General features: G+C 40.4%; 1 protein-coding gene across 9 annotated transcripts in view; it reads right to left on the minus strand.

The window, feature by feature from the left end:
• The window catches only part of GRIK2 (glutamate ionotropic receptor kainate type subunit 2), a 735871-nt gene extending 709622 nt beyond the window's left edge, over window positions 1-26249 (minus strand). For 2 of the 9 annotated variants that reach the window (XM_027551332.1, XM_027551333.1), the window contains exons 1-2: window positions 25931-26223; window positions 20414-20818 (exon numbers count right to left, since the gene is read on the minus strand). In XM_027551332.1, the coding sequence (XP_027407133.1) occupies window positions 20414-20528 (115 nt within the window). In that variant the 5' untranslated portion in view covers window positions 20529-20818; window positions 25931-26223. Of the gene's footprint in view, window positions 1-20413; window positions 21017-25930 lie in introns of those variants that run through there. The other 7 variants (XM_027551329.1, XM_027551334.1, XM_027551331.1 and 4 more) reach the window with 7 other exon arrangements.
• Between the last annotated feature and the right edge of the window lie 472 nt (window positions 26250-26721).

Raw genomic sequence — 26721 nt, forward strand, 5'->3', positions numbered from 1 at the left:
TACACAAAATGCAAACCATTAAACAAGTGTATTTATTTGTGCAAACTGCAGTGAGACATGTCCCAGGTTCAACCACACTATTCCATGGTCCCTCTAAGTCCAAACCTACCTGTCACACCTGTGTATTGATTCAGAACTTATAAAATGTGTTCATGGTACCTGTATGATCTCTAATTATCTCAGAACTTAAGCCATCCTTCTATGTTACTGGTGAGCCTAAATACCCTCCCCACCACCCCAGCCCCATCGCACAGGCATGTATGAGATTTTGGTAATTTAGTAGAGCCATTAACTAGACAAAGAGTGAAAGAGATATACAGAATAGAATAGGATGTCTATCAGAAAAAGGAAATGGAAGTGAGTCCTGTAAAGTCGGGAGGGTGATGGGAAAAGATCCTATACTACTATAAAGAATAGATCATGTGATAGAACAAAGAAACAGAATGAGTAAAACCAGTTTGCTGCCTAGGCTGAGGAAGAAGAAAAAAGATCAGGCATCAGAGCTGTCCACAGGGAAGGAACGAGTCAGAGTAAGGTAAGTCAGAGGAAAAACAACGTAAGTTGTATGAGAGGATTTCTTCTTTCTAGCTTAGGTAACTAACTGAGACTCCTCTCTGCTCTTAAAGGCTAAAGAAGTCTTATAGACATGAGCACATTATAAATGGCACAGTCAAGATTTTTCAGTAAAGATTTGAAACTTCCTTGGCATGTCAGGGTGACCCTGTTACTGGAGTTCTCAAATGAATAAGAGAAAATGGAAAATAACCTGAGTTTGGGGGCTCATTCTCTTCTAGATTTCATAACTGTTATTTTGCAGATGCTGTTTAGCGTAGCTATTTCTCATTCAATTGATATTGAAAAAAAGCAAGAGAGTTCCAGAAAAACATCTGCTTTATTGACTATGCAAAAGCCTCTGACTGTGTGGATCGCAACAAACTGGAAAATTCTTAAAGAGATGGGAATACCAGGCTACCTTAGCTGCCTCCTGAGAAATCTGTATGCAGGTCAAGAAGCAATAGTTAAAACCAGACATGGAACAACAGACTGGTTCCAAATAGGGAAAGGAGTACATCAAGGCTGTATATTGTCATCCTGCTTATTTGACTTATATGCAGAGTATGTCATGTGAAATGCTGGGTTGGACGAAGCACAAGCTGGAATCAAGATTGCCAGGAGAAATATCAATAACCTCAGATATGCAGATGACACCACCCTTTTGGCAGAAAGTGAATAAGAACTAAACAGCCTCTTGATGAAAGTGAAAGAGGAGAGTGAAAAAGTCAGTTTAAAACTCAACATTCAGAAAACTAAGATCATGGCATCTGGTCCCATCACTTCATGGCAAGTAGATGGGGAAACAATGGAAACAGTGACAGACTTTATTTTGGGGGACTCCAAAATCACTGCAGATAGTGACTGCAGCCATGAAATTAAAAGACACTTGCTCCTTGGAAGAAAACCTATGACCAACCTAGACAGCATATTAAAAAGCAAAGATATTACTCTGCCAACAAAGGTCCGTCTAGTCAAAGCTATGGTTTTCCCAGTAGTCATGTATGGATGAGAGTTGGACTATAAAGAAAGCTGAGTGCTGAAGAATTGATGCTTTCGAACTGTGGTGTTGGAGAAGACTCTTGAGAGTCCCTTGGACAGCAAGGAGATCAAACCTGTCAGTCCTAAAGGAAATCAACCCTGAATATTCATTGGAAGGACTGATGCTGAAGCTGAAACTCCAACACTTCGGCCACCTGATGTGAAGAACTGACTCAACAGAAAAGACCCTGATTCTGGGAAAGATTGAAGGTAGGAAGAGAAGGGAACAACAGAGGATGAGATGATTGGATGGCATCACTGACTCAATGGACATGAGTTTAAGCAAGCTCTGGGAGTTGATGATGGACAGGAAAGCCTGGCATGCTGCAGTCTATGGGGTCGCAAAGAGTCAGACACAACTGAGCGACTGAACTGAACTGATATTGAGGACATGGCCATTTCCATTATGAGAATTTGAAGAAAGAGGAACAAACAGTTATTGATGAAAGGGGATTAGCAGAAGGAACAAAGGAATCTCCTCCCCCTCCTTCCCTCATTCCCCTGACCATCATCCTCAAAGAAAGCCCCAACTGACTCCATCATGCCCCTGTGGAAAGACCACAGGGACAGCTGCCTTTCTGGCTAACCCACATGACATGAAACTACAAGAAAGGAAAAGAAACACGACAGACAAGCATTTGCACTGCTTTCAGTCTCAAACTTCCATAGAGTAATATTTTGATTCATGGAAACTTGAATCTACAATTTTACAAACATCAGTGGAAAACCTATCTTTATCCTACCCTCCATATGTAGTCTGGTACCAGTCCCTAACAGGGCTGTTAAACTCTGCACAGACCACTTTATAAAAATAGGCCCTTTTATCTGCTGCCAGAGAGTAACAAAAGAACTCTTGTGTGTCTGTGGAGATTCTAGGGTTATGTTAGAATGGATAATAGAAAGACAAATACTTGCTAAAATATTGTCTGTTACTCCCAGAATCGCTATAGCAATACCCAAGCCAAGCAGCTGAGAAAAGCCTTAACACGCTATGCAATTCAAATGCAGCCCATCACTGCTGCTATAATTACAGGTGCCTCCCTTCCTCCTCTCAGATCTGTGGATAAAAGCCTAGGGCTGAATTTGTATCTCAGCTGCACAGAAGCTGAAACTAGTAGTCAATAAACACAGAGAACTCTGCATTTGACAGACAGGCTCTTGTAGGACAGAGCTAACCTATTGTTCAACTGTTCTTCCACACTCACATTATCGGGATGACAAAAAGGGAAGGGATGTTTTTGGATGCTCCCCAAATCCAAGGACTTTATTTCATTTAAGCCCCACAAAAATCACATGAGGTGTTATTACTCTTATTTCTATATTTTAAATAAGAAAAATGAGACTCAAAGATTAAGTTATTTCCTTAGGTTACACACCTTTCTAAGTAGTAGAATTGGCCCTGGAATTCCAGTCTTTCCAACCACATTGTCCATGGGAAAAACACATGCCTTTTGCAGATCAGTGTGGAATCAGGTTCCTGTCAATAGTAGGTTATTAGCGATGGGTTTCCCTGGTGACTCAGTGGTAAAGAATCCACCTGCAATGTAGGAGAAGTGGGTTCGATTCATGGGTTGGGAAGGTTCCCTGGAGAAGGAAAAGGCCAACCCCTCCAGGATTCTTGCCTGGAAAATCCCATGGACAGAGGAGCCTGGCAGGCTATAAAGTCCATGGGGTTTCAAGAGTTAGACGTGACTTAGGGACTAAACCACCATCACCACAGCAATGGGCCATTGTTCTTATAACTTGTAAACTCCTCCCAAAGGCTAATACATAACAATTTTTAAATTAGAACTCTGCACCTCCATGCTTTTAGGGGAAGGTGGAATGATCAAGATTTAAAATTCACTGAAGCTGTATCTGTGTGCAGACAGATAAGAATATTGAACTTATGGGCAACCTAAAAGATTAAAAAGAGTACATCAGGGTAACTAGAGAAGCAATATTTGGGAAGACACAGAGAGGCAATGCTTAGAATCTCTAGAATCTCTGCCTTATTAAAATATTTGTGCCAAGGTTATAAAGGTTCTATTAAAGGAAATGGACAGTGTCCACTAGCCATGTGAAAATTCACCTTCTTACACAGTGTAAGCTGTTTTCAGATTTTAGCTGTACTAACATTGAAACCACTTCTTTCTCTCTGAGCAGGCCAAAGGGATCTCCTTTCAGTGCTATAGGCTCCTCTCAAATAGAGAACCCAGGATAATTACTTCCAACGTCCCACTCTGTAGATCATACCATTAATCTATCTCAAAGGCTCCAGCCACACATTTTTATATACCATTTACTAGAAATTTATGAAGCCTTAACATGTCCAGTTTTTAAAAATATGATCTGAAATACATAGAAAAAAAAATAATCGACAATTTAAAAGTATACCCTTTAAAGAAAAACCTGGGTAAACCGAGCAACAAACCCTGAGGAATTACCCATTTCAGAATGTTAATTGCTATGTGGAAGTGACTTTTGAAGTTCAATTTAATTTCCTGAAAACCCCAAACAACTCTATTTCCCTACAGAAAATAATTAAGCATCGGGGATGATAACATGATTAGAAAGTAAAACACCTGGAATTTGCTTAGCGAATCAAAATGCAAAGAGAGGACTGCTGTGAAACTGAGGCTGCTCCTCTCCTGCCCAACCTCATCACCACTGCTGAAGAGCCATTATCATCAGAAGGTGGTGGGGGTGGGGGAGGGAGGCCTGCCACTGTAGAGAAATACTCCACTATTTATTCACCTCTCTAAAGGTCTACTGGGTCCTGGCTGATCATCTGGCCCCGCTTGTTCCTGAAGGGCAGCCCACTGGCCTGAAAAAAGCTCCATAGAACTCTGGGGTAGGGGCGGGGGATCATCCTTGTGAGAGTAAGATGCAGAAGCATTTGATCTAAATGAGCCTGAACCAATTACAGAAATCAATAGTCTGTGTTGCAAAATCAATTAAATGATTGACCAACTGATTGATTATATTAACACTTAGGTTCTTATACAGCAGATACTTCACTTAGCACTATATGTGTGTTATCTCTTTTAATCCCAAGAATGACTTTATAGGTGAATATTAATATCATGCCCATTTTGTAAGGAGCTAAAACTTAGGAAGATTCAACAGCATATTCTAATCACACAACTCAAAAACAGCAGAGCCAGGTTCAAACTAAGATATGCTTAGTTCAAGCCCAAATTCATGACCCTATAATAGAGCTGGTTGATAAATGACAGACATCTATACAGTGGAAACTCAGACACTTAAAAATTGGATACAAAAAATACTTGAAGATAGAAAAATGTTCACAATAAAGTGTTGTGAAAATAAATTAATAAAACATGTACAGTAAAGAGTCAAGGAGATAAATCTCAGAATGACATTTATGGTGAAATAATGGGTGGTCTTTAATCCTTTATATATATAATATATATATATTTCTATTTTCTACAATAACTATGCATCACTTTTATACTCAATCCAAATATTTTCATTTTAAAAGGCGAGCAAATAGAAGCAAAATTACAATAGTGGTTTTAGGTGAATGGCACAATTATGAGAGATCATTTTCACATTTCCATATTTTCCCAAATGTACCACAAAGCATTACTCCATAACTATACACACACACACAGTTAAAAATTCTAAAGAGCTGAGCTGCTTTCTAAAATGTATAATTGGACGCCTGTGACAGAGACTATCAGTGGTTCTTCAATGTTCATTCTCCATGTCTTCTACAGGAATAGACCCTGAGATTTTCAACTGGGCACATTTCCTGTAATATGGCTTCAATCCCCAGCCTCCTGTGCACACAGATGTAGCCATGTGCCTAAGTTCCTGTCCATAAGTTATGAGATCAAATGGAGTGTGCAACATCCAGGACGTGTCCATACTGCTTTTGGGAAGGTGCACAAGATGGCTAGACTATGAGAAAGGCCACACCAGATGCCAGATATAGATGCCAGAAGAGACAGCTGGAAGTAACATAGACCCCAGCAGGCTGCAGATGGCATGGCAGATCCACCATGCCATCCCTGACTTGGATGTGAGAGCCAAGAGAATATCTCTCATTTAGTTTTGTCTTTCTAGAAGGTAGGGTGAAGTTTATGTTACTGAATCTACATTCTAACTAATATAGTACTGAAACACTTAATCTACACTAGTTCTCTCTCTCCCTCTCTCTCTCTCTCTATACACACACACAGACACACACACAAATGTGTATGTGTAAGTGTCATGCATATATGTGTGAGTATATACATGTGTGTATATGTATATATATATATGTGTGTGTGTGTGTGTGTATATACATATATATATATATATATATATATATATGAAAAACATTAATGGCATCACTATGATTTGAGACAGGAGGCCCAGACCAGCTGAAGACTTCTGATGGAGCAGTGGAGAGAAGGAACACATACAACACAGCCACTCTAATAGCTAAGCTAATATCAAGAATGGAATGTCCAAGTAAATGCCTTGAGTGAGTGAATGAAGTCACTCAGTCATGTCCGACTCTTTTTGACCCCATGGACGGTAGACAACCAGGCTCCTCCATCCATGGGATTCTCCAGGCAAGAAAACTGGAGTGGGTTGCCACTGCCTTCTCTAGGGGATCTTCCCAACCCAGGGATCAAACCCAGGTTTCCCGCATTGCAGGGAGACGCTTTACTCCCTGAGCCACCAGGGAAGCCACAGTAAATGCCTTAGTAAATCACAAGTCTTAATGAAAGATGCAAACAACAGGTTTTAGAAATCTTTCCCTGCAGATGTAGTCAGATTCCTCTCTTCATGTTAGATTATGTATTTACATGTTACTGTGTGCATTTGTCACATCGCTTTGCAATTTTCTTTTAGGTGGCTACCTATACCTGTAGAATATGAGATCTACATAGACTTTTTTTTTTTTTTTGGACGTGTCCATGGCATGCAGGATCTTAGCTTCCTGATAAGGGACTGAACCAATGCCCTCTGCAGTGCAAGCACAGAGTCTTAACCACTGGACCGCCAAAGAAGTCCTGATGCAGAGACTTTGAACTTCTTAGTGTCCTAAAGCCAATGGCATAAGGTAAGCAGTGAAATGTTTGCTAAATGAATGATTCAAAGAATGAATGAATGAAAAAATAACAAATAGGATTACTGGTTGCTTGTACAAGTACAGAATTAAATATCAAGGTATTTATTACAAATAGGCAATAGATTACATGATATATATTAAAGTACAAACTCTAAATATTAGCAAAAAAAAAATCTCCAAGCGTATACATTTTGGTAAGTTATATCAAACTAAATGTGAATTTCTTTGTGTGTGTGTGCTCAGTCATGTCTGAGTCCTTGCAACCCTATGGACTGTAGCCCACCAGGTTCATCTGTCCATGGAATTTCCCAAAGAATACTGGAGTGATTCCCATTTCCTACCTAGAGGATGTTCCCAACTCAGGGATCAAACTTGCATCTCTTGCATCTTCTGCATTGGCAGGTGAGCTCTTTACCACTGTGCCACATGGGAAGTCCCGAATTTCCTAAAGTCAATACAGTGGATTCTTCAAAATTAACAAGGTAAGGAGATAAAATATTGAAACACAGCCTATAGTACAGAGTTTTAAAAATATAGATCTTGCTGCCTATAAGAAAAAAAAAAAAGTATCATTAGGAACCTCCACATAATGTATTTTGTAATAACTATATTTGGGGGAAATTTTCGTATTTTGAAGCTTCAGTTATATCTCGCTTTTCATTATTGTATTATGTCAATAATTGAAGAACTGGATTAGATACCAATGCTGAATAAATATTTGTTGAATATCTGAATCAAAAATAGAAGCAAAATTGAAAGAGTTGATAGGAAGCTTTTGGCTTCCTCCTTACAATTACAGTATAAAGCATTACTTTATTTTCTGATAAGTTTAGCTTTATCTCTTTCTTGAACAATAGCACCAAAAGAGAGAGATTACTTATACTAAATACAGCTTTTTCTTACTAATATGTAGAGAATTTTTTGTATTCAAGTTCAGTGCCCTTATAACATACACAGTACAAGAGAACAATAAACAAATTTCAGCGTTAAAATTCTATCCACACTTCACTTAGAAAATATGGTACTTTGAAATCTTAGCTAAGATTCTATCCTTGTTTATATTCAAAATGCTAATGCAGTTTGGCGACCTGCTAGGCAATAAAAGATGTACAAAATTCAAAGAACTTTGAGCAGTTCACTTCCCTTACCACTTTCTTGTGGCTATAAAGTTTAGTTAAGTCAGAAACCCCTATTTAAAGCCAATAAATGAGTATCCTTGAATAAATATAAATGTATTATTATCTACCATATGCATTTTTTCATATCCTGTGTGTGTATGTGTATATATATATATATTTATACTCCACAAATGGAAAGATTAAAGACAGAATAATTCTAGACTTATAATTGTATAAATATACATATGAAAACCTATTCTATCTCTGTTTTGTAAATAATTTCATTTATATCATTTTTTTCAGATTCCACATAAGTGATATCATATGACATTTATTTACAAAACAGAAATAGACTCACAGACATAGAAAATAAACTTATAGTTACCAAAGGGAAGCAATGGATAAATTAGAAGTTTTGGTTTAACAAATGCACACTACTGTATATAAAATAAACAAGGACCTATTGTATAACACAGGGAACAATATAATAACTCATAAAGGAAAATAATCTGAAAAATAAAATACATATACAAATGTAAAACTGAATCACTTTGCTGTACACCTGAAACTAACACAGCATTGTAAACCAACTATACTTAAATTTAAAAAAAAATTAGATAACAACAACAAAAAAATCTGTGAAATTCATACCATATAAAAGGGTTTTTCATTCTTCTTCCAGAGAACTACACACCACCAAATACAAGTTTTTGAAATTACATGTTTCCATTAATTAAAATAATTGACAATATTTAAACATATAGTGACAAACACAGCTAAGTCCAAATAAAAACTTCTGAGGAATACTAAAGTTAACTCAATGAGCTTCCCCAATTCATATCCTAAAATTATCATTAGCATTTAATTATGATGATTTCAATACTTTAAAATCTCTAACCAATTTATAATTGTGCTACTATTAATGGTACCATCAATAAGGTATCTCCTATACATAATTCTGTATAAAGTCTCCCATATTGCAATTTAAATTATTGGAATATACATAATAAACTTGTGTCTTACCTAATTGGTAATTAATATGAAAAGCTCTTAGTTACCAATAATTTGGACAGATACAAATATTATCAGTTTTAATACTAAAGAAATGTATATAATTGACAATGTCCACCTGAAACAAATATACAAGCACTCTGGTTTCATTCCAAAAGCAGTGTACAGATTTCAGCTCTTGGCACCATGACCTAGCAATGACACAGACAGTATAGTCACAGCAATGGGAAGGTGGGGTAAGGGTGGATGTAGTTTAGTCCAAGAGATTTCTAATGAACACCATCTAGGCTAGGCTCTATTTTCTGCCCAGATTCTGGGCCATTTCCATGTACTCATTCATGGCAACTAAGTTAGGGTCTTCTTAACTAGAACAGATGCCTGCTACAATGTTTTTCTGATAGATTTTGTGAAAACAAAATTTTAAAAGGATCTGTTAGGGATGACTTTAGTAGGAGGTTGAGGGGGAAAGGTCCCACAACTATTCATCATCTTAGACATTATTTGTAAAACAACACCTGCTTAAGATCCCTTTGGGCTGTGGGGTTGGTTATGTGAATGTGAATATTCTAAATGCTTACGTTTTAAAGGATCAGTCAGCCCATCCGTGGTGTGCTGAGAGCCCAACACTGTGTGTTCTGCAAGGAATGATAAAATATCCAAGCCGCACCCTTATCTACAGAATTCACTCACTGTTTTTCACAGCCTAGTCATGATTATTGATTACCAATCCAGAAAGTTAATGTACCCACCCACTATAAACAGAAGAATTATAAATTTTAAGGTTAAAATCTCTTTAGGATTATCTAGCTCAGTGATTGATTTTCTACCTGCCTGGGAGTTTTATTTTGTGTGTGTGTGTTGTTTTTTTAGTGTATCCCTTAAGAGTTTTCTTTAAAAATATATTTTTAAAAGTGAAAGCACAACTATCCAGTTGTGAAACTATGCGGTTGTGAAAAATGAAACATTTTAAATCACAGTATCTCCAGGTTTGGGAATCAAGAGTTTAAATTATTAAATGTTTAAAATTATTATTATTATTATTAAATTATTAAATGTAAAACAAGATTTGGGAATCATTTATCTGATCAAATTGCCTTGCCAATGCTTGAATTTATTGTGCAGAATCCCCATCTAAGATAGACCCTTTGGAGGAGACAAAACGATCCAGATTTTTAAAAGGACAGCTGATGCATGGAACAGCAAGAGGAAGAGAAATGCATCTTAGAGAACAAGCTGAGGATGAGTGATTGAAACATCAGCCCTAGTCTCCAGGCAGGCTCCCTAACAGATCAACACAGAACCCTCAGGGAAAGGTTACAGAATAGAATAGTGCTCAGTCCTTCACCCACCAGAAGCAGGAACTCAACTGCAACTTCACATACTCCAACATCATTTCCACTACCATGCAGATGTGCTTCCAGAAAACACACAAACAAGACTTAAGACATTTTTCAACCTGCATTCAGTCCATTATTCCTTTAGGTTATCATAAAATTTTGAGATTGCCCCTCCTTTATTCCACTCCTGTCAGCTGAGAATCACTGCTCCAAATGGATCAAGTACAGTCACTTGTGTATCTACAAAACATGAATAATAGCTAAAAGTTCTTTATAGGCAGATGGATAGAAGGAAAAAAAAATTAAGTATACATAAAAGCAGGCACAGCTTTTCAGAAAATGTTTTGAAACTTAAACGAGAAAAAATACACAGCTGTGGAAAAGTGAACTAATCTTAAACCACTGGATTTAACATAATTTCTTTGCTTATTACAATATTTTGGCTTTTAAGTGAAAGAAAGTGAAAGTTGCTCAGTCGTGTCTGACTCTTTGGACCCCATGGACTATGCAGTCCATGGAATTCTGTAGACCAGAATGCTGGAGTGGGTAGCCTTTCCCTTCTCCAGGGGATCTTCCCAACCCAGGGATCGAACCCAGGTCTCCCACACTGCAGGTGGATTCTTTACCAGCTGAGCCATTTTTGCTTTTAGTGGTAATTTATTTCCTACTTTTATTGTGGACATTGGATAATGCCAATTAAATGCCTGATATACAAAAATGAAAAAAGAAACTGTGGACTTTCTCTTCTATCTAACTACCAACATAGTAGAAAGTTGGTTCTAAAAGTCAATAAACCTTTTAAACATGTTTATGATCACTTCAGGTGCAATGCAAGGAAGTCTTAGAAAAGACAGACTATCACAAACATTTTATGCACAGTTTAAGAAGTTGAATGAAATGCACATGAGTAATGACAAATTTGACTTTGCTCTACCCATACACAGTAAATGAATGACTACACCCTCAGTCCCCAAAGTCCTTTTCTACCAATAAGCCCAGGGTTCTATGCATCTTTCTGTTAATTCCAATATTATCCTTGGAAGTTAGATGGAAACCAAGTACCCATTCTACAGAAATATAAATCAAGGCCTAGTGAGATTTAATTATTTTTCACTAGATGACAAAGTAAAAAGTAAAATTCATAATTCAAATAGGTCTGGGGTCCTGAGTTCATGTAGAATTAGAAAATATCACTACAATGAACGCATTCTACTAAAATTGCTTTCAATTTTAATTTAATTTTAAATTCTGATAAATAATTTTATATTGTATAAAATGATACAATGATTACACACACACACACACACACACATATATAATTTCAGTAAAGGAAATCTCTTAAAATTAGAAACACTATGAATGCCTTGGAGACAATATACTATATTCCTCAAAGATGCTAATGGTACTTTTAAGGTGGCTTCCAATGCATCTCCCTTAGATTAAGGAAACTTTTCTCTGCTTAATCATTTGATATGGCCATGTGTTTAAAAAAATACCCCTTTATTTCATTTCAGAATTTCACTTAAGAAGTACTCGTGATCCCAGGCAAAGAATTTTTTCAGAACTTCAATGATCAAGGACAAGGGTGGGTTCTTTGCTTTCATTTCAATAACACAGAGAAAAGAGATCCACTTCTTCTTCATAAAATGTAAGCTGCAGACTGAGAAACCACTTGACTGCGTGTTGCAGACCAAGTCAAGCCCATCCTTTCACTTCAATTGCTTTCTAGGGGTAACAAATAGGAGTACAAACCCTGTAACCTAAATATTAAAGCTCTGAAAAAGCAAGGCCTTATCTATCCTGTGACAGGGCCAGTCTATTCCTTGTCCCAAAGCTCACCTTCTTAACTTCTGCCTAAACTATTTTCTTGTTCTGAGTCTTCTGCCAATGATACATTTCCCTCTCTTCTTCCCTATCACACTTTTTTTTTTTCCTTTAACAGGTCTCAGCCAGCATCTTATCCCGCCTTTAAAAATACAAACCTATAGAAATCTCCTTTAAACAACTATTGTATATATTTTCTGTATCACTCAAATGACACTTTAATATGTATATGTCTTTTCTCTTTAATGGGATTACAAAATCTTTGAGGTCAGAATCTGGATCTTAGACTTCTATTGATATTTGCCTGGTACGTCATATGTACTCAATTATTATTTGCTAAATAAATGGTGTGGTGAAAGTTCTGGACAAGGAAGAAGATGACTTCGACTTTGGCAGGTATGGGAGAAGGGGATGGAAGGAGCTACAGAAAGAGATAAAGAAAATGGATAACTCATGGGATACTGTTCTTTGAAACAAAAGGTAGAAGAAACAAAGCAGGCAAAAGTCTTGGGGAAGTGACAGGAACCAGTAACTCTTCCTAAAACTAATACAAAGCAAAGAGAGTCAGAGGCTACCCTAGAAAAATAGCATAATTCACTAAAAAACATTACTTATCCGGCAGTCAGGATATTCACATTTTGATCTAAAATCTGACATTAACTAGCTGTGACCAGAACAAGCGATTTCATTGCCTTTGGCAACTCACGTCTAAACCTTAGATACCAGATCTGATCTCTAAAGACCCCTTTGGCTCAGATATTATACGATTCTATAGTTTTCCTTCATCTTGAGAGAGTTTTCATTTCATTTCTTCTGGACAAAGGGGGGGCCTGAATGTACTAAAAGGTATAATAAACAGTACAGAATTATTTGTTGCTAAAAAGATAAGCGGGATATAAAAGACAACATAAAATAAACCAAATGCCTATGGTGACACTGAAGCAGAACTTTTCTTTAACATCTGCTTTGCTTATTTGATCACTTTAGCTGAGCAATATTTCCATTGTAATAGGTCGAGGACTCAAGAGTGAGGCAGAGCTGTAGACAGAAATGGGAATTAGAGACAACACCTTCCAAACACTTGCTTTAGCTCAATGATGGTAAAGTGTCTTGTTGATTTAAAAGGGTGTGAAAAGCATTTAAAGATCCTTTTCACTGGGAGGAGATATGCCAATATAAGAATATCACTGACATCTTATTTAAAACCATCGCATATGCTCAAAGATTTGGACTAATACAAGCAAAACGATTAATTTACAAATCACCGAGATGTCTGGCATTAATCTAAAAATGACTGTGTATCAGATAGTATTTGACTTCCCTCTTTTTTCAGCCTCCCCTTCAAATCAGTGCTAATCACTCAGCACTCCCTTAGGCACCTGGAATTCTCTTTTGTATCGGAGTATCTCTGCCACAGACAGAATCGATTGATCTAATAAACTCATCCTAACTTTACAGTCTAGGGACCATGTGCTCTCCCGTCCAGAATATACTTATCTTAAAACAAGGCCATGGGAGAGGGCAAATGCTAAACCAAAAAGACTGATAGATAGAATTACATGTATCAGTGAGGAAAATATCTGAACCCCACAACCTCCTAGATCCTTTTAGATCTTTACACATAACTCTGCTGTCCAAGTAACCTGTCTCTATTAAAAGAATGTTTAGTTTTAATTAAGAAAATGAAGGCTCAAATCAATAAATAGGGAAATGCTATATTTGAATGTTGTGGTAAATGGAGAAGAGCCTCAAAGCCCAAATAGAAAATAAAAATGGAAAACGAAAAATCCTGCAGAAAAAATTTAAGGGTCTTCTCTAACCTCCCACTCAGTTTTACCGTATTAGTTTTATCTGATAAGCTAATTGTCACTTTGAAAATACAGCAATATGAAATGTTTGGCTCTAAAGGTGTGAGGCAGAAGACAAATAAGCCAGTAATCCAGGGATGAATGAGTGGGAATGTGGAGTAGGCAGGAGGGTGAAAACTGGTGACTTTGAGGCCACCTCCCATCTAGCTGAGTGCTTTTGATTTGGTCAACTTGGAATTTTTTAAACAATTTTCTAAAAATATGTACAATCTAAATTGGGGAGATTTTTAAGTAAAAACTTGGGTTTCAGGTTTTTCTGGAATAATCAAAGGAACAGGCAACTTTGGGAAGACAATTTCACAAGGCAAGAAGCAGTTGGAAGGGACAATCTCATAAGAGACTGAGGCTTGACTTTCACCATGGTACTGTCACTAAACGTGTTCTCAGTGTAAACCAAAGAACTGTCCTTTTCAGGGGCAGAAGGAACCTGAATGCACTAAAGTATGGTAACCTGAACAGAGAAGTTTCATTAAGAAAAACAAGGGAAGAATTAAAAAGACAGCATAAGACCAAGGTCAAGTATCCAGGACTCCACTGAAACTGCAGAAGAACATTTTTTAAAATTATTTTTGCAGTTTCTCTAGTACAAATAAGTTCTGTTTAAAGAAAAAAAAAAGTTTAAAGAAAACTCAAATTTGCTTTTTTCAGTTAGTGAAATGAAAGGATTCATCATCACTTACCCTCAACACCCTGGATCCTCTCAAAGAATTTTAAATGTCTTTTACTTTTGAAATAAAAAACACATATAGTTCCATTTATAAAGTGAGCTCTTAAAGGTATTTCCTTATTAAAACTTGGTCCTAAACCTAGGTTCACAGTACATGGTGAAGGTCTGAAGAAAGCTTATTTAACCTACATTAAATCTTGAAAATGCATTAATGAGTCTTTTAAAGGTATAATTTTAACTCCACAATCTTCAACTATAAAGACTATATAGAGCTAATCTGCCTTGCCCTTTCGATTAAACTTGTTAAGGGCGTTCTATTTAGTCAGCACCCAGAATGGGCCATTAAAATTCTTGTTCGGTAAGAGTTGTGTTCAGTGCTCTGTTGTTTTAAATTCCATTAAATCCAAATGGTCTTTATCACCCCATGACCACCCCTGACTTCAATCAGCCAATTTAATTACCTTACAAAATTGTCAGCAGAAGCAGCAAGGAAAAACAGGAAGCCTTATGACGTTATCAGACTGAAATCTTCCTCTTCAGTGTTTAATCTAGACCAGTCAATAAGGATGATGAGCACCTACTTCCTTCCCTTTCAAGGGCTTTTGACCTTACCTTTCATGCTAAGATTTAGGGTTTAAGTTTCATTTCAAGCAATTCTAGTACCTTGAGAACTGGATTACAAATTGAAAACCCATTTAGAAGATAAAGCTTCACCACCCAAATGCAAAACAATCAACAATTCCATTTCAATATTTCAGACCATCCTACAGAGGAAAACCGAGGATCTTTCAGAAACCCCAGGTATTATGGATGCAGTAGATTAATGATTTAATGCAGATTAATGATGTAGTGACGTAAGGATAGTACAGTTCAAAGACAGTAAACTACTTTCTATTCTGATATGTCAAAATGGACATCGATAATTTCCAAGGAATAAACGGAACTGGAGCTAAAATAACACAGTAAAATCCTAAGAACAGAAGGAAAATAAATTTCTCTCACTTGACTTTCTACCACAAAAGAATAAGGCATCTTCTTTATCAGAAATTTTCATAATTAAAAGAAAAGCAGAGATTATGTCATCATTATCATAGGCAACCCTTTATTTAAAGGTGAATAGACTTGAAAAGGCCCTGATAATCAATGATGCATCCCATGCTTGGTCTATATTACGCTCCTCCTTTGTGTGGGAGCATTAACTTCCCTGTGCTGAGTAAATGTTGAAACAGTGTCATTTGAGAATTCAGGGAATGAACACACTGCAATGACACTTAAAAAGCAAAAGGTGGTCTTTCTGGAGAAATGCCTACTGACATACAAACCCCTGCATAAAGACAACCTCACAACGCCAGAAAACGTGTTGAGTTCCACGTGTCTGGGTGGAGAAGGGGTGCTATTTCTAGAGGACGGAAGGATCATTTTTCAAAGTCATTTTCTGAAATGAGTGTGCCTCCGTTGATGGATCACATCAGAGCTATTCTTTGAAGCTTTAAGAATAAGTGGGAACTTATGTCAAAAACAGGTGTTTTTTTTTTTTTTTCTTTTTAGTGCGGCAGTAGTGTTGGCGATTCTTGGAAAGATTCCCCTCCCCTGCTTTCCAGAGCTCAGCTGAGCAGGTGTTCGGGCTTTATCTGTTTCACTCAGTAGCCGCTGTTACTCCCCCATCCCCGCCTCCCAAGAGCGTTTTCCAGCTTCCAGATGTAAGGCCACTCCTCCCTCCCGCCCACCTCACCTCCCAAAGGAAGAAAAATCTCTTTCAAAGAACTTGTAGAGAGTGGCAGCTTCCAAGCCCAGCCAATTCGCTTACATTCCTCTATGATGTAGTACATCTGCTGCTAATTATTATATCTGGGAGCACATGAACTAGCCACTAAGTAGGGGGGTTTCCATAGGAATCCATTCCGTTCCCTCTCACCCTGTGGGCTTTATAACCTGGGCTGTCCCTGAGCTGGCGGCCTTCACCTTCGGCCTGGGCACAAGGAAGACGCTACGCGTGTGCGTGGACGCAGGGCCAGCGCACAGTGTGCCAAGAAGTCCGAGCGCGTCCTGGGAAGACCTCAGCTGGGAAAGCCTTTTAAGAAAGCCGCCCTACTAATACGCCAAAGAGAAAAGCTAGGTCGACATCTGAAGGGAATTAGTGGCCTACCACAAACCAGCTCAGCTCTTCCTAGAAAAGTCTTGGAGAAGCTGCCCACGAGTTTGGGAGAAAGTTTGGGTTCACGTTTTCGTTCTTGGCATTCGAAATGCCATTTCAGATAAGGAATGTGATCAACTCGACCTCAAAGATCCTAAACAAGTGATGGTTTGGGGACTGATTCCTTAAAGAGGATACCAAAGCTCCCTTCCCCCCACACTCCGGACGGGACTGCTAGCCCTGCGCGGAGCCCAATCCCGAGCTGGCTTCTACTCCTCCCCTTGAGCAGAGGTCGAGCGGACCCGGAAGAGAGGGTGGCGAAAGTAACAAAAGAAACCTTCAAGTACCTCCGAGCCACTGTCATTTCGGGAGAACGAGGCAGTGGGGCCCACGCCCCCGGGGACGGAAGGATGCCGCCTGCGCCCCTCCAACCGCCGGCTGGGCCGGGCCGCAGCTGCGGGGAGACAAAGGTGCCTCGTTTACATCGCCCGCCCCCGCCGCCGGCTGCGGGGCCGAAGCGCACCAGAGAGGGCCCGCGGGGGCGTGGCAGTTCCGCGCATGGAAACGCCGACCCCAGAACGTTAGACCTAACCTGGAGCGGGGAAACTAACCCTCTAACTGTCCAAGCTCCACCGTGTGCACGCGCCCGCTGGGTGGTCGCCCAGGAGAAGGCAGGCGGGGCCAAACCAAGATCTTGGGAGGGGAATCCGCCACGACCCACCCGAGGCGCAACGCCGGCCCGCCCACGGGCGAGGAGCTGACCCTAGGCTGATCCTCAGGTTGCTCCCCCATCGCTCCGGGCTGCCCGAAAGCTTCGGGAAAGCTCCCTGGAGTCGGCGCTCGGGAGACGGTCTCCCAGAGGTGTTTGCAAAGCATCTTCGGAGAAGCAGGCCCGGGTGTGCAGCCCTAGGTCAGGCGAGGGGGAGGGGACGCCGGGATACAGGCGCTGGCGCACGCGACTGCAGGAAGTTTTCCTGGGAACCAAAGAGGAGTCATTGTGCCAGAGTGGTGGACGTGCCTCCCGAGAGTGCATTTGTCGGCGCGCGAGCGAGTGTGTTTGTGAGAAAGACAGAGAGCGAGCGAGCGAGAGAGAGACTGATCATCCATCCAGAAGATGGGCGGGGGTAGCGAGGGACTTGGCAAGTAACACAGTACCCTAAGCTGCTCCCCTATCCACACCCGTTGGTAGGAGGATGCAGGGTCAAGTCACCGTCATAGTGGGAACGGGGAAAACCGGCAAAGGACTGCTTAAAGCCCACGAAGGTGGTTTTCCACCACCTACGGGAAAGGGGTCTGAGGATGGGGCGGTAGCTGAACTGGGCCCGCGGTTGCCATAGTGCCGCTGCAGAGGCGCCGAGCGGCTGGCAGAGGCCACACCAGGGTCGGAGGGGGAAGGGGCTGGAGGCCACCTTCTCACCCGCGCCCCAGAGGCAGCTGCTCCACTAGCGAGTCCCTTCCCTTCCAAGGCTCCGGGCCAGTGGTGAGCCTCTGGTTCACCTTTTCAGCTGAAGTTGAAAATAACATTTCTCAAGAGTGGCTCATACGCACGCAACCAACCTCCACTTCATTCAGAACATGTTTTTCCCAGAAGAAAATAAAACTCCCGCCATTGCATCAAAATATCTCCATCAGGGAAATGTTCCAATGGTTATAATGTACACAATCCTTCACCACTCAACTCGAGTCACAAACCAGAGAAAATGGATCTCCGCGTGGAAGATGTTTGAAGTTAATGGAGAAAATAACAGGTTATCTAGAAACTGGTCAGTTGGTTTAAGGTAGCAAGGCACAGGTGTGAAGGTGTTTTCCTACTCCCCTATTTCTTACGGACATTCTTAGTAAGCACTGGTCTAGGAAAATGTATTTTTGTGTGTGTGTCAGCTCTTTTGGAAAGCTGCTACACAGTCTGCTACAGTCGCCAAGATTTTTAATATGAAGATATGAAATGATCAGCGAATGTAACAATCTAATGATTCAGCAAATATTATGCTGCAAGACCAGAGCAGCAATAATTAAATCTTTAGAGTATTGGTGGTCGTTTTCCAGCTCCCAGCTTTCTTCTTTCCCCACCTCTTAGTCCTCAAACACACTAAGACACTCATTCACAAACACAGTTCAGAAGACACCTCAGTATTCCAAATAAGTAGGTTGTACTACTCAAAATATTTGGCAAAACTACCAAACTGTGGCATTTACAATGCTTGAAGCAGAGCAACAGAACACACGTTTCCAATGATACAGGGACCCATTTAATTTCATCCAAAGAAACAAGCATTCCTGTGGACTCTTGTTGCTAAGAGCAACGTGCTTAAGTACCATCTAAAGGCATGCAGAAAGCAGGAAAACTACAACAGTAGGAATCCACTTATTGTCTTTTCTCATTATCAGTCCTGTGGGCTCCAGGTGTGTCTATGTATTGGTGGGGGAGGGAAAGAAGGGTTCCCTTTCTCAGTATGTGAAAGCATTCCTACCCAGGTTCCACAAAGCCCCAGATAGATGATAAATTTTATCCTTATAGAAAAAGCGTATAAGAAACAGACAAGAGAGAAGATGCTGCTGACATAATGGGAAATGCAGGCAATCACTCTTTGATTTAAATTTGAGTGACTTAATGTATCTGCTTTTATCTCAAAGACACATACTCAGGATTATATGGTTTCCTGCACTCTTTGGTCTAAATCCACTTGAAGTGTCAGAGGAGGTGCCCACAGTGGGAGCCTTTACCCTGTTGGCTTTCTCTTCTCTGGCTCTTATCTACTTAAGGAAACTTTTCCTGACTAGTTCTACTGAAACTCCATTGGCCAGTGGAGAGAGGCTGAGTGTTGCCCACGCTTCATTTCCTCCAAGTAAATCTGGCCAACCTTTCCACTGGAGTCTCATGTTTAGATTTTACTTTGAGCCCTGAAGAAACCTGATTCCTTAAGAAAAACAATGGATTCCCCTAATATATAATTGCCATTTTAGCTTTTTCTTTTTTGTTTAAATCATGCTACAAGTGAAATAAAGGTGCAGACTTAGGCTCCCATACACAGATTCCCTCGGCCTTTATCATCACTGTTTATCATGTATTAGTCCGGAAGGCACAGCGAGCAAGATGTGAGAAGACTCACAACTTAAAAACAGACAGAAACCCTTCCTTATGACGCTATTTCACTCAAACAGCAGCCTCCCTGTGTTAAGTACCTTCAACCTTACAACAGTATTTTTTAAAGCTCCGCGTATCCATAAAGGCACCAGGCATTGAGAAAATGGAGAGATTAACCGAAAAGGCTGTCTCTGATGACAAATCAAAAAGATTAGCGCCCTTCACTTGCGGACCTGTCCAGGTCCCACGCGGAAGCGGACAGGCGCCAACTTGCCAAAGAGTTACCAGATATTAACTCATCAGCTGGGGCAATCCGAGAGGCGTGTAGCCCCAGTGCTCACGTTCTTGGGGAAGGAACTGCGAGCCAAGCCCGGAGGCTCCCGGGGAGACAAGCGGGAACAGCGGCGGTGGCCGTACCCCCAGCGTCATTACCGACTCTGACACTGGCTACCATAGGGAGGTAACGCAGCGACCACTACCACACACTGACACTCGCCGCATCCTCCCGCGGCTATTTTTTTTTTTTTTTAATAAAAAGGGGGGAAATAAATGAAATGAAAAGCACAAGTGGGTCCTTTCAAACCTCGGAAAGCCTCGGAGCAGGGAACAGGTCGAAATGCACCGAGCCCACCCGCCTAGCAGAGCCAACACGCCTGTTTACATCCGGCTGCCTCTGAGCCGGCAATGGAGAGGGATGGGGAATCTTACCAAATCTTAATACATGTGTGGTTCCTTGAGAATATCCAATCCACAGTAAACAGAGCAGGAGTTTAATGGTGCGCCTGAAGACTGGATTACTTAGAACCGGGGAAATAATCTTCATGGTGTTTCTGTGTCCACACGCGCAGCACCCACTTCCCCGATCTAGCGTTAGGCTCCCGGTTTGGGTAGGAATGAGGATGCGTCGAGTGGTGGCCGCAGACACGATCACGGCATGGTCACAGAGAGGAAGGAGTCTCCGCTTCCCAAACCCATTAGCAATCGCTGCATGTTCTTCACTCACTGCGCCAAGGAGCAACCTTCCACTGCAAGGGATGGTGGGACATCCATGTTAGTCGGGGAGCATCCGGGAGAAAGCCAGCACGCACACCCACAATGTCCGGCCGCGCGAGCCTGGGGAAGCAGAGGAGGAGGAAAATCAATAGGAAATCCAGCCTTGGAAACCGCCGAGGCGCCGGGAGCGATCCACGGTCCCAACACAAAAGGCGCTTTGCTCGCAAAGGTTTCGCCAGGCCCTATTCCACTGCACTGCTGCACAGCTTCTGACGTGAAGCCAAGATTAAGTGAGAAAAATTGAGATAGCTGCTTGCCTCTTAAGGCTTCCTGCCAGTGAGCTTCCCAATATCTATTATGCAACCAGTCTGGTCGCCCACCTTGAGTTGCAAGGAGGAAGTTGGATTTATTTACGTGGGGAAAAACAAGTGCTTTTATTTCCAGTAAAAGTCTTTACTAAGATAGTGACTGAGCTATGCAAGTGGACTTCCTACATCAACTGATGAATTTTAATAAATGACAACCTAAGTCAAAGTCACTTTGCCTAGGAGTCGTGAATAAAGAAGTGGTCTAAAACAGAGAAATTTACTGCAAATGTAACTTGTTTTTAGGCTGAACAAGGGTCTTTTTATACTTTTAGAATTTTGCCTAGGCATTAATATAGATTGAAATACTATTGGAGAGGTAAAGATAGTCTTTAAAAACTTGAGTGAGACATTCTTTGATTACTACGCAGTAATAAAAATACATTTCTGCAAGTGGACTTTTAGGGAGGAAATGTTAAAATAAAATGAAGGAATCATATTTCCCCACCCATTTTTTACCTTATCTTAAAATAATTGTGAATATATTAAAATACAATGATATTTGAAAAGGTGCAGCAAACTCCAAAGGCTTCAATAATTTATGCCCAAATTTCCTCTCACTTTGATTTTCTGAATATCTTTTTCTTGAAGACATGAAATACAGAATTGTAGCTTAAGTGGCATTGAGTGTCATGGTTTTGTCTAAAAATGTCTTATTTTTTAGTGTTCTGATCAGAATAATCAGAGTCCCCAGACAGTGACTGTTGTCTTGGCTTTCACAATTTATTCAAGGAAAAAAGTACATAATTATATTTTCTTTTGTATTTTAGCTGTCCTCTATGATGCATATAGGTAAAATATCCAACCATAATAGTTACATTAGTAAGTGAAAATAAATTGGACAGTGATAAATATATTACTATATATTAATATTTTTAAGTGGTAGGAAGCCCAAAAGGCAAATTGCTGAAACTGTATCTTAAAAGTAATATCTTTTTCATAACCAACTAAGAGGACATGTTAACCCTTATGAAAAAGTTATCAGATCATATCATATTTGAAGAATACTTAATTTTTAAATGAGTGATATGAGAAGTATTTCTTCTAGATAGCAAGATTTCTTAAATCTATTTTAAATCTATTTTTCTTAAGATAGTATAAAATGCTGATCTGAAAATAAACCTACATTCTGCAAAGGCATTAGGTGGGCATTGATTTTTTTTTTTTTAATGGAGGCATATCTGCAGTGTCAAAAATAAATATCATGAATGGCTAGTTCTGCAGTGTAGCAGGCAATTCAATCAAATAATCTGACTATTTGAGCACTTTAAAGGGAACACCTTGTGCTAAAACCAAGGGTATCTAGCGACTCCTTCAGTCCATGTTTAAAATATCTCTTGTAAAGCATGTACAGCCTAACATACCCTGTCTTGTATTTGCTGTCTCATTTATTCCATTCTATTTGTCCTTTTTATTTTTGATCCTAGGAGAGATAATAATGATTGCCAGGGCAAAAATAAATATTCTTATTTTTTATGTCAATATAATTGATATCTTCTACCTAAAAATAGTACGTTTTGATGTGGCTAATCAAAATACTGCAGTTTTGCAGTATAGTTAGCATTTAATGGAACTTGCGAGAACAAAATGTACCATAACTCCTTGTTCATATATTCTGTTAACATAATGGCATTTTATATTACAGTTGTAACTTTTCTACTTAAAACTAGCATCCGAAACTATTTAGGTTTTGTGAGATTATTTATTGGGTGTCTAGCTGTACTGAAAGATCAAGCTTCCAGATTCATGAAGTTCTTACATAGTAAATCAGGCAGTAAAAAGTCTATCACAAAATTTTCTTACCATTAATTGGTCCCCAAAGAACCAGTTTTGCACATATGCTAAATTAGGTTCATTTACATCCATCAGCTAATCTGAAAGATTTCAACACCACAGACAGCAACTCCACCTGTCCAATTGAACTTCTGCAAGACAAGAGACGACCTTTCTTCAGTACCGCGGACAGCGCTCCAGACGTGGGTTTCTTTTGGAGCAGTACAGTGAAAGTAGTACATTGAATGGGTAATGTACCATTGGAAGCGACAGAGTGCGTATTTCCACTATACAGATTCTGGGAGTTTGAATTATTACATTGTTCACATTGTCAAGAAGACTATTTTGTCAACTGTGTTGTGTGTATATTTCAGTGTGACTTAATGGGGATTGCTTAGCATACCCAGGATGTGCCAATAGCCATCCCTTTCCAAAGCATACTACTACAAAAGCCATTCATTTACATTAACTGTGAGTCCCCTCATGAGCACTAAACTACTTGTTTCTCGGTACAGAAAGTTGCCTGAAAGACCACCAAAATTCAGAACACTGAATAATTCTGTCAGTGTTCAGTGGCTAAAGACATTTCTAAAATGTATAATTAGTTATCGCTTTAGAATTTGTCACCTTCAGATTTCCATCCGTTACAGGGTCTAATTGTCATTCTTTCTCATTAAACTTCACTCGCTTCCGGGGCAAAAACAACAACAACAATAAAACCCCTAAAATTACCTCCCCAATATTAGAACAAAATGATTTGATGGTGTAGAAGATGCGGTATGGCAATTCTGAAGTTATTACAAGTTTCTCCACAATACTGATACCATGCATCATAATTTTGGGTCTATATGAAGGATTGATAGAGTCATTATATACTATTTACTGATCATATTTAACTCTTCTTTTAAATTTGTAATTTGCTCCTCAAAAGAAAAAAAAAAAAACCCTAGTGGTGTCAGACAATCATATATATTTAGTAATTCTGAGGTTCATACACCTTATTCCATGGTTTTGATTGCTTTTTCTCTCATTTTAACCATATGGCAACCTTTACTTCCAGGAGCCAAAGCTCTGTAGGTTCCAAGGTCAAAGCAGTGATGACAAACTGCAAATGCACACACATATATACACACACACACAGAGCAGCTGTGTCTAAAAGTAAGCCTAAAAAAGAAAAGAAAAAAGAAACCACACAGATAGAAGGCTGACATGAAAGATATCAAGCCCATGATAAATTAGCAAAGAACAAAATGCATTCCATGTTCACCCAGAGCTTGTTCCAATAACAACAATAAAAAGCCATTAGCTTCATCTTTTACTCTATTTTTATATTTACTGACACTAATGACCTCTTATTCTTGGGCACTATTACTTGAGAAGCAATTTTAGTTTTCTATTCTCCCAGTGAAAATGAATCTTATTCTAGTTAGCTGCCACCTGCTGGGGCATGTACAAATGTGTAATAATCCTTACAGCACAAGGTTTTAAAAGACAATGCCTCTACCTTTTGCAAGAAATAGCAAATACATATCCCAGGATAACTTGAATTTCAAAGGTGTTTTTCAAAGGTTCTTTCATGTTGTATCTATATTTCATTTTTCACATGGAATTTTTTCTAAGAATTCCACTTGACTTGTCACTGAAGTCCTGCTGATATGTGACATTTGAAAACCCTCATCTTATAGTAACACCTGACCTATTCTTCCATGCATGTGGCCTGTTGTATTGCAGCTAAGCTAAAATAAACAGCCTGTTCATCCATGGCATTAGAGGTGCCAGAGAATAATGTCAGAGCTGATATCAGTTAAAACCACACTGTTGCATATTTGCACTTCACCCTTCCTATGAGTGCTATGCTATGCAATCCCTTGTGATTCTGAACACATTTCAGCTGTTACACCAACATTCTGCTGCATTGATGATTAATGATATTTAGAGCTTAATTAATTTTTAGATGAGAAAAGAAGTGTATCTTAATTAAGAAATTGAATTGGAATAGATTCACATGATCTGAAACCTTTTTTAAAAAATTTCAGAACTGTGTAATCTTTAATGCATTTAAATAGAAGAAAACAGGTAAGATTTCTAGCATCATTTATTTGTCTAACACCTTCCCTCTGTGTGTTTCATTTTGTTTGTTTAATAAATTCCTAGGGCCACTGGAAGCTGCTTTGGTTCTTACAGGAATGATTTATATAAAAAGTTACAAGGTAATGAACTTATACAAATCAAGATTGAAATATCAGTGCCTATCTTCAGCAGCTAAACTACAAACTAAGATTCAAATGAATCATGATCTGTTGTGAAATTAAAATAACCATCAATCCATAAGGTAATTTCTGCTGACATGATACTTACAGCATGAAGATGAAGAAATGAGAGAAGATAATCTGTGCGTTACCATCAGGATAGTAGTAGTTAAGTTTTCTAACCTCTCCTAGTCCCTAAATTGGAAATCATTTTCTAAGGTGCCTCAGCTAGGTCCCCTGGTTTAGTAAAGAACTCTTTGAAGGTAAAAATATCAGAGAATGAGAGTCATTAAAAGTTCTTGACGTTTATGATCCACCCTGATAACACCACTCCCCTCACCCTAATGGGACACTCTCCGAGTTTTTTTCAGAGGCTTTTAGTACTGGCACCGGTTAAAATCAATGTCTGTACTTCCTCAGCACCGAACTAAGGAGCAGGGTTAATAGATGAATGGGCGGATGGAAGGGAGGCTGGGGAGTTGGTCAGACCCGCAGGCGGACACACAGCTTCTTGCCATCTGTCTCTCTTCGCCTCGCGTGAGTCCCAGTAGCTGAGGCCACTTCCTGACACGTCCACTTATTAAATTATTTTATGGGGAGAACGCGAGCGCCTGCAGCCAACCGAGCCAGTTGCATCCTTGACGGGAATTGGCTGAGGCGAGCGGGACAAAGCCACTCGCAGCTAGTCGGTCCAGCGGGTGCCCCGAGAGCACCGGGCTCCACCGCGCCTTCTTCCTCTCCAGGCGGAAAATGCCCCTCGCCCACCCCAGGTCTCTCCTGTCCTCGTGGGAGCAGACGTCTCCGGAGGCAGCCCGGAGCGGAGCCCACCCGAGGGAAGCCCTTACCTTTCGCTGGGGGTGAGGTGGGCGGGGAGGGGGAGGGGTGGTCCTCGGGGAGGAGCAGCCGGAGGAGGTCGGGCGGGAAGTCCCCGGTTCCCGGACAGAGTAGCGCAGCCGCGGGCGCCGAGCGCGAGTGACGGCGGCGGCGGAGACGAAGACCTCGGAGCCGCGGCAGCGGCGGAGACAGACACGCCTCCTGGCGGGGGTTCCTCGCCTCTTGCTTTAAAGGCGCCGCGCTCTATTCCCCGCGGTCCCTACACGCTCCGGGCCGCCGCGGCCACCAGGGCGCAGCGCTCGCCCCTGGACCGTAGGAGCTAAGGTGAGAAAATTCTGGGCGCGCACACACACTTGGACATAATGAACTCCCCGGCCTGGACTTCCCCCACCATATACGCCTGCCTACTCAGATGGGGCGACTGGAAACGTGATGCTTGGTTAGGGAGTGATGCAAATCGCCAAGGGATTTGCCTGGCCCTGGGTGGTAGACAACAGGTAGAAGGAGCTCGCGCGCGTTTTGTTCTGGGTGGTGGCTTTTATACCTCTCCGAAACCATAGCAACGGATCTACTCTGCTGCCAGGATTTGGGGAGCAAGCTGGTAGTCTCCAAAGTGGCCCTCTTAGTCCAACTTTTGTCATTTCCCTATGAGAAAAACCTTGACCTGCGCTTCACCCCCACCTCCACCTCAAGTGCACCCTACCAATGGGCTTCCCCCGGGTACCCGTACGGGTACCTGCCGTCACGGCGCCCATCTCCCTGCCTCCATCTCCAAAAACAGAGACAATCCCGAGAGTCAGGG

This window comes from Bos indicus x Bos taurus, chromosome 9 (genome assembly GCF_003369695.1).
Source record: "Bos indicus x Bos taurus breed Angus x Brahman F1 hybrid chromosome 9, Bos_hybrid_MaternalHap_v2.0, whole genome shotgun sequence".
In the NCBI taxonomy this organism is placed as follows: Eukaryota; Metazoa; Chordata; class Mammalia; order Artiodactyla; family Bovidae; genus Bos; species Bos indicus x Bos taurus.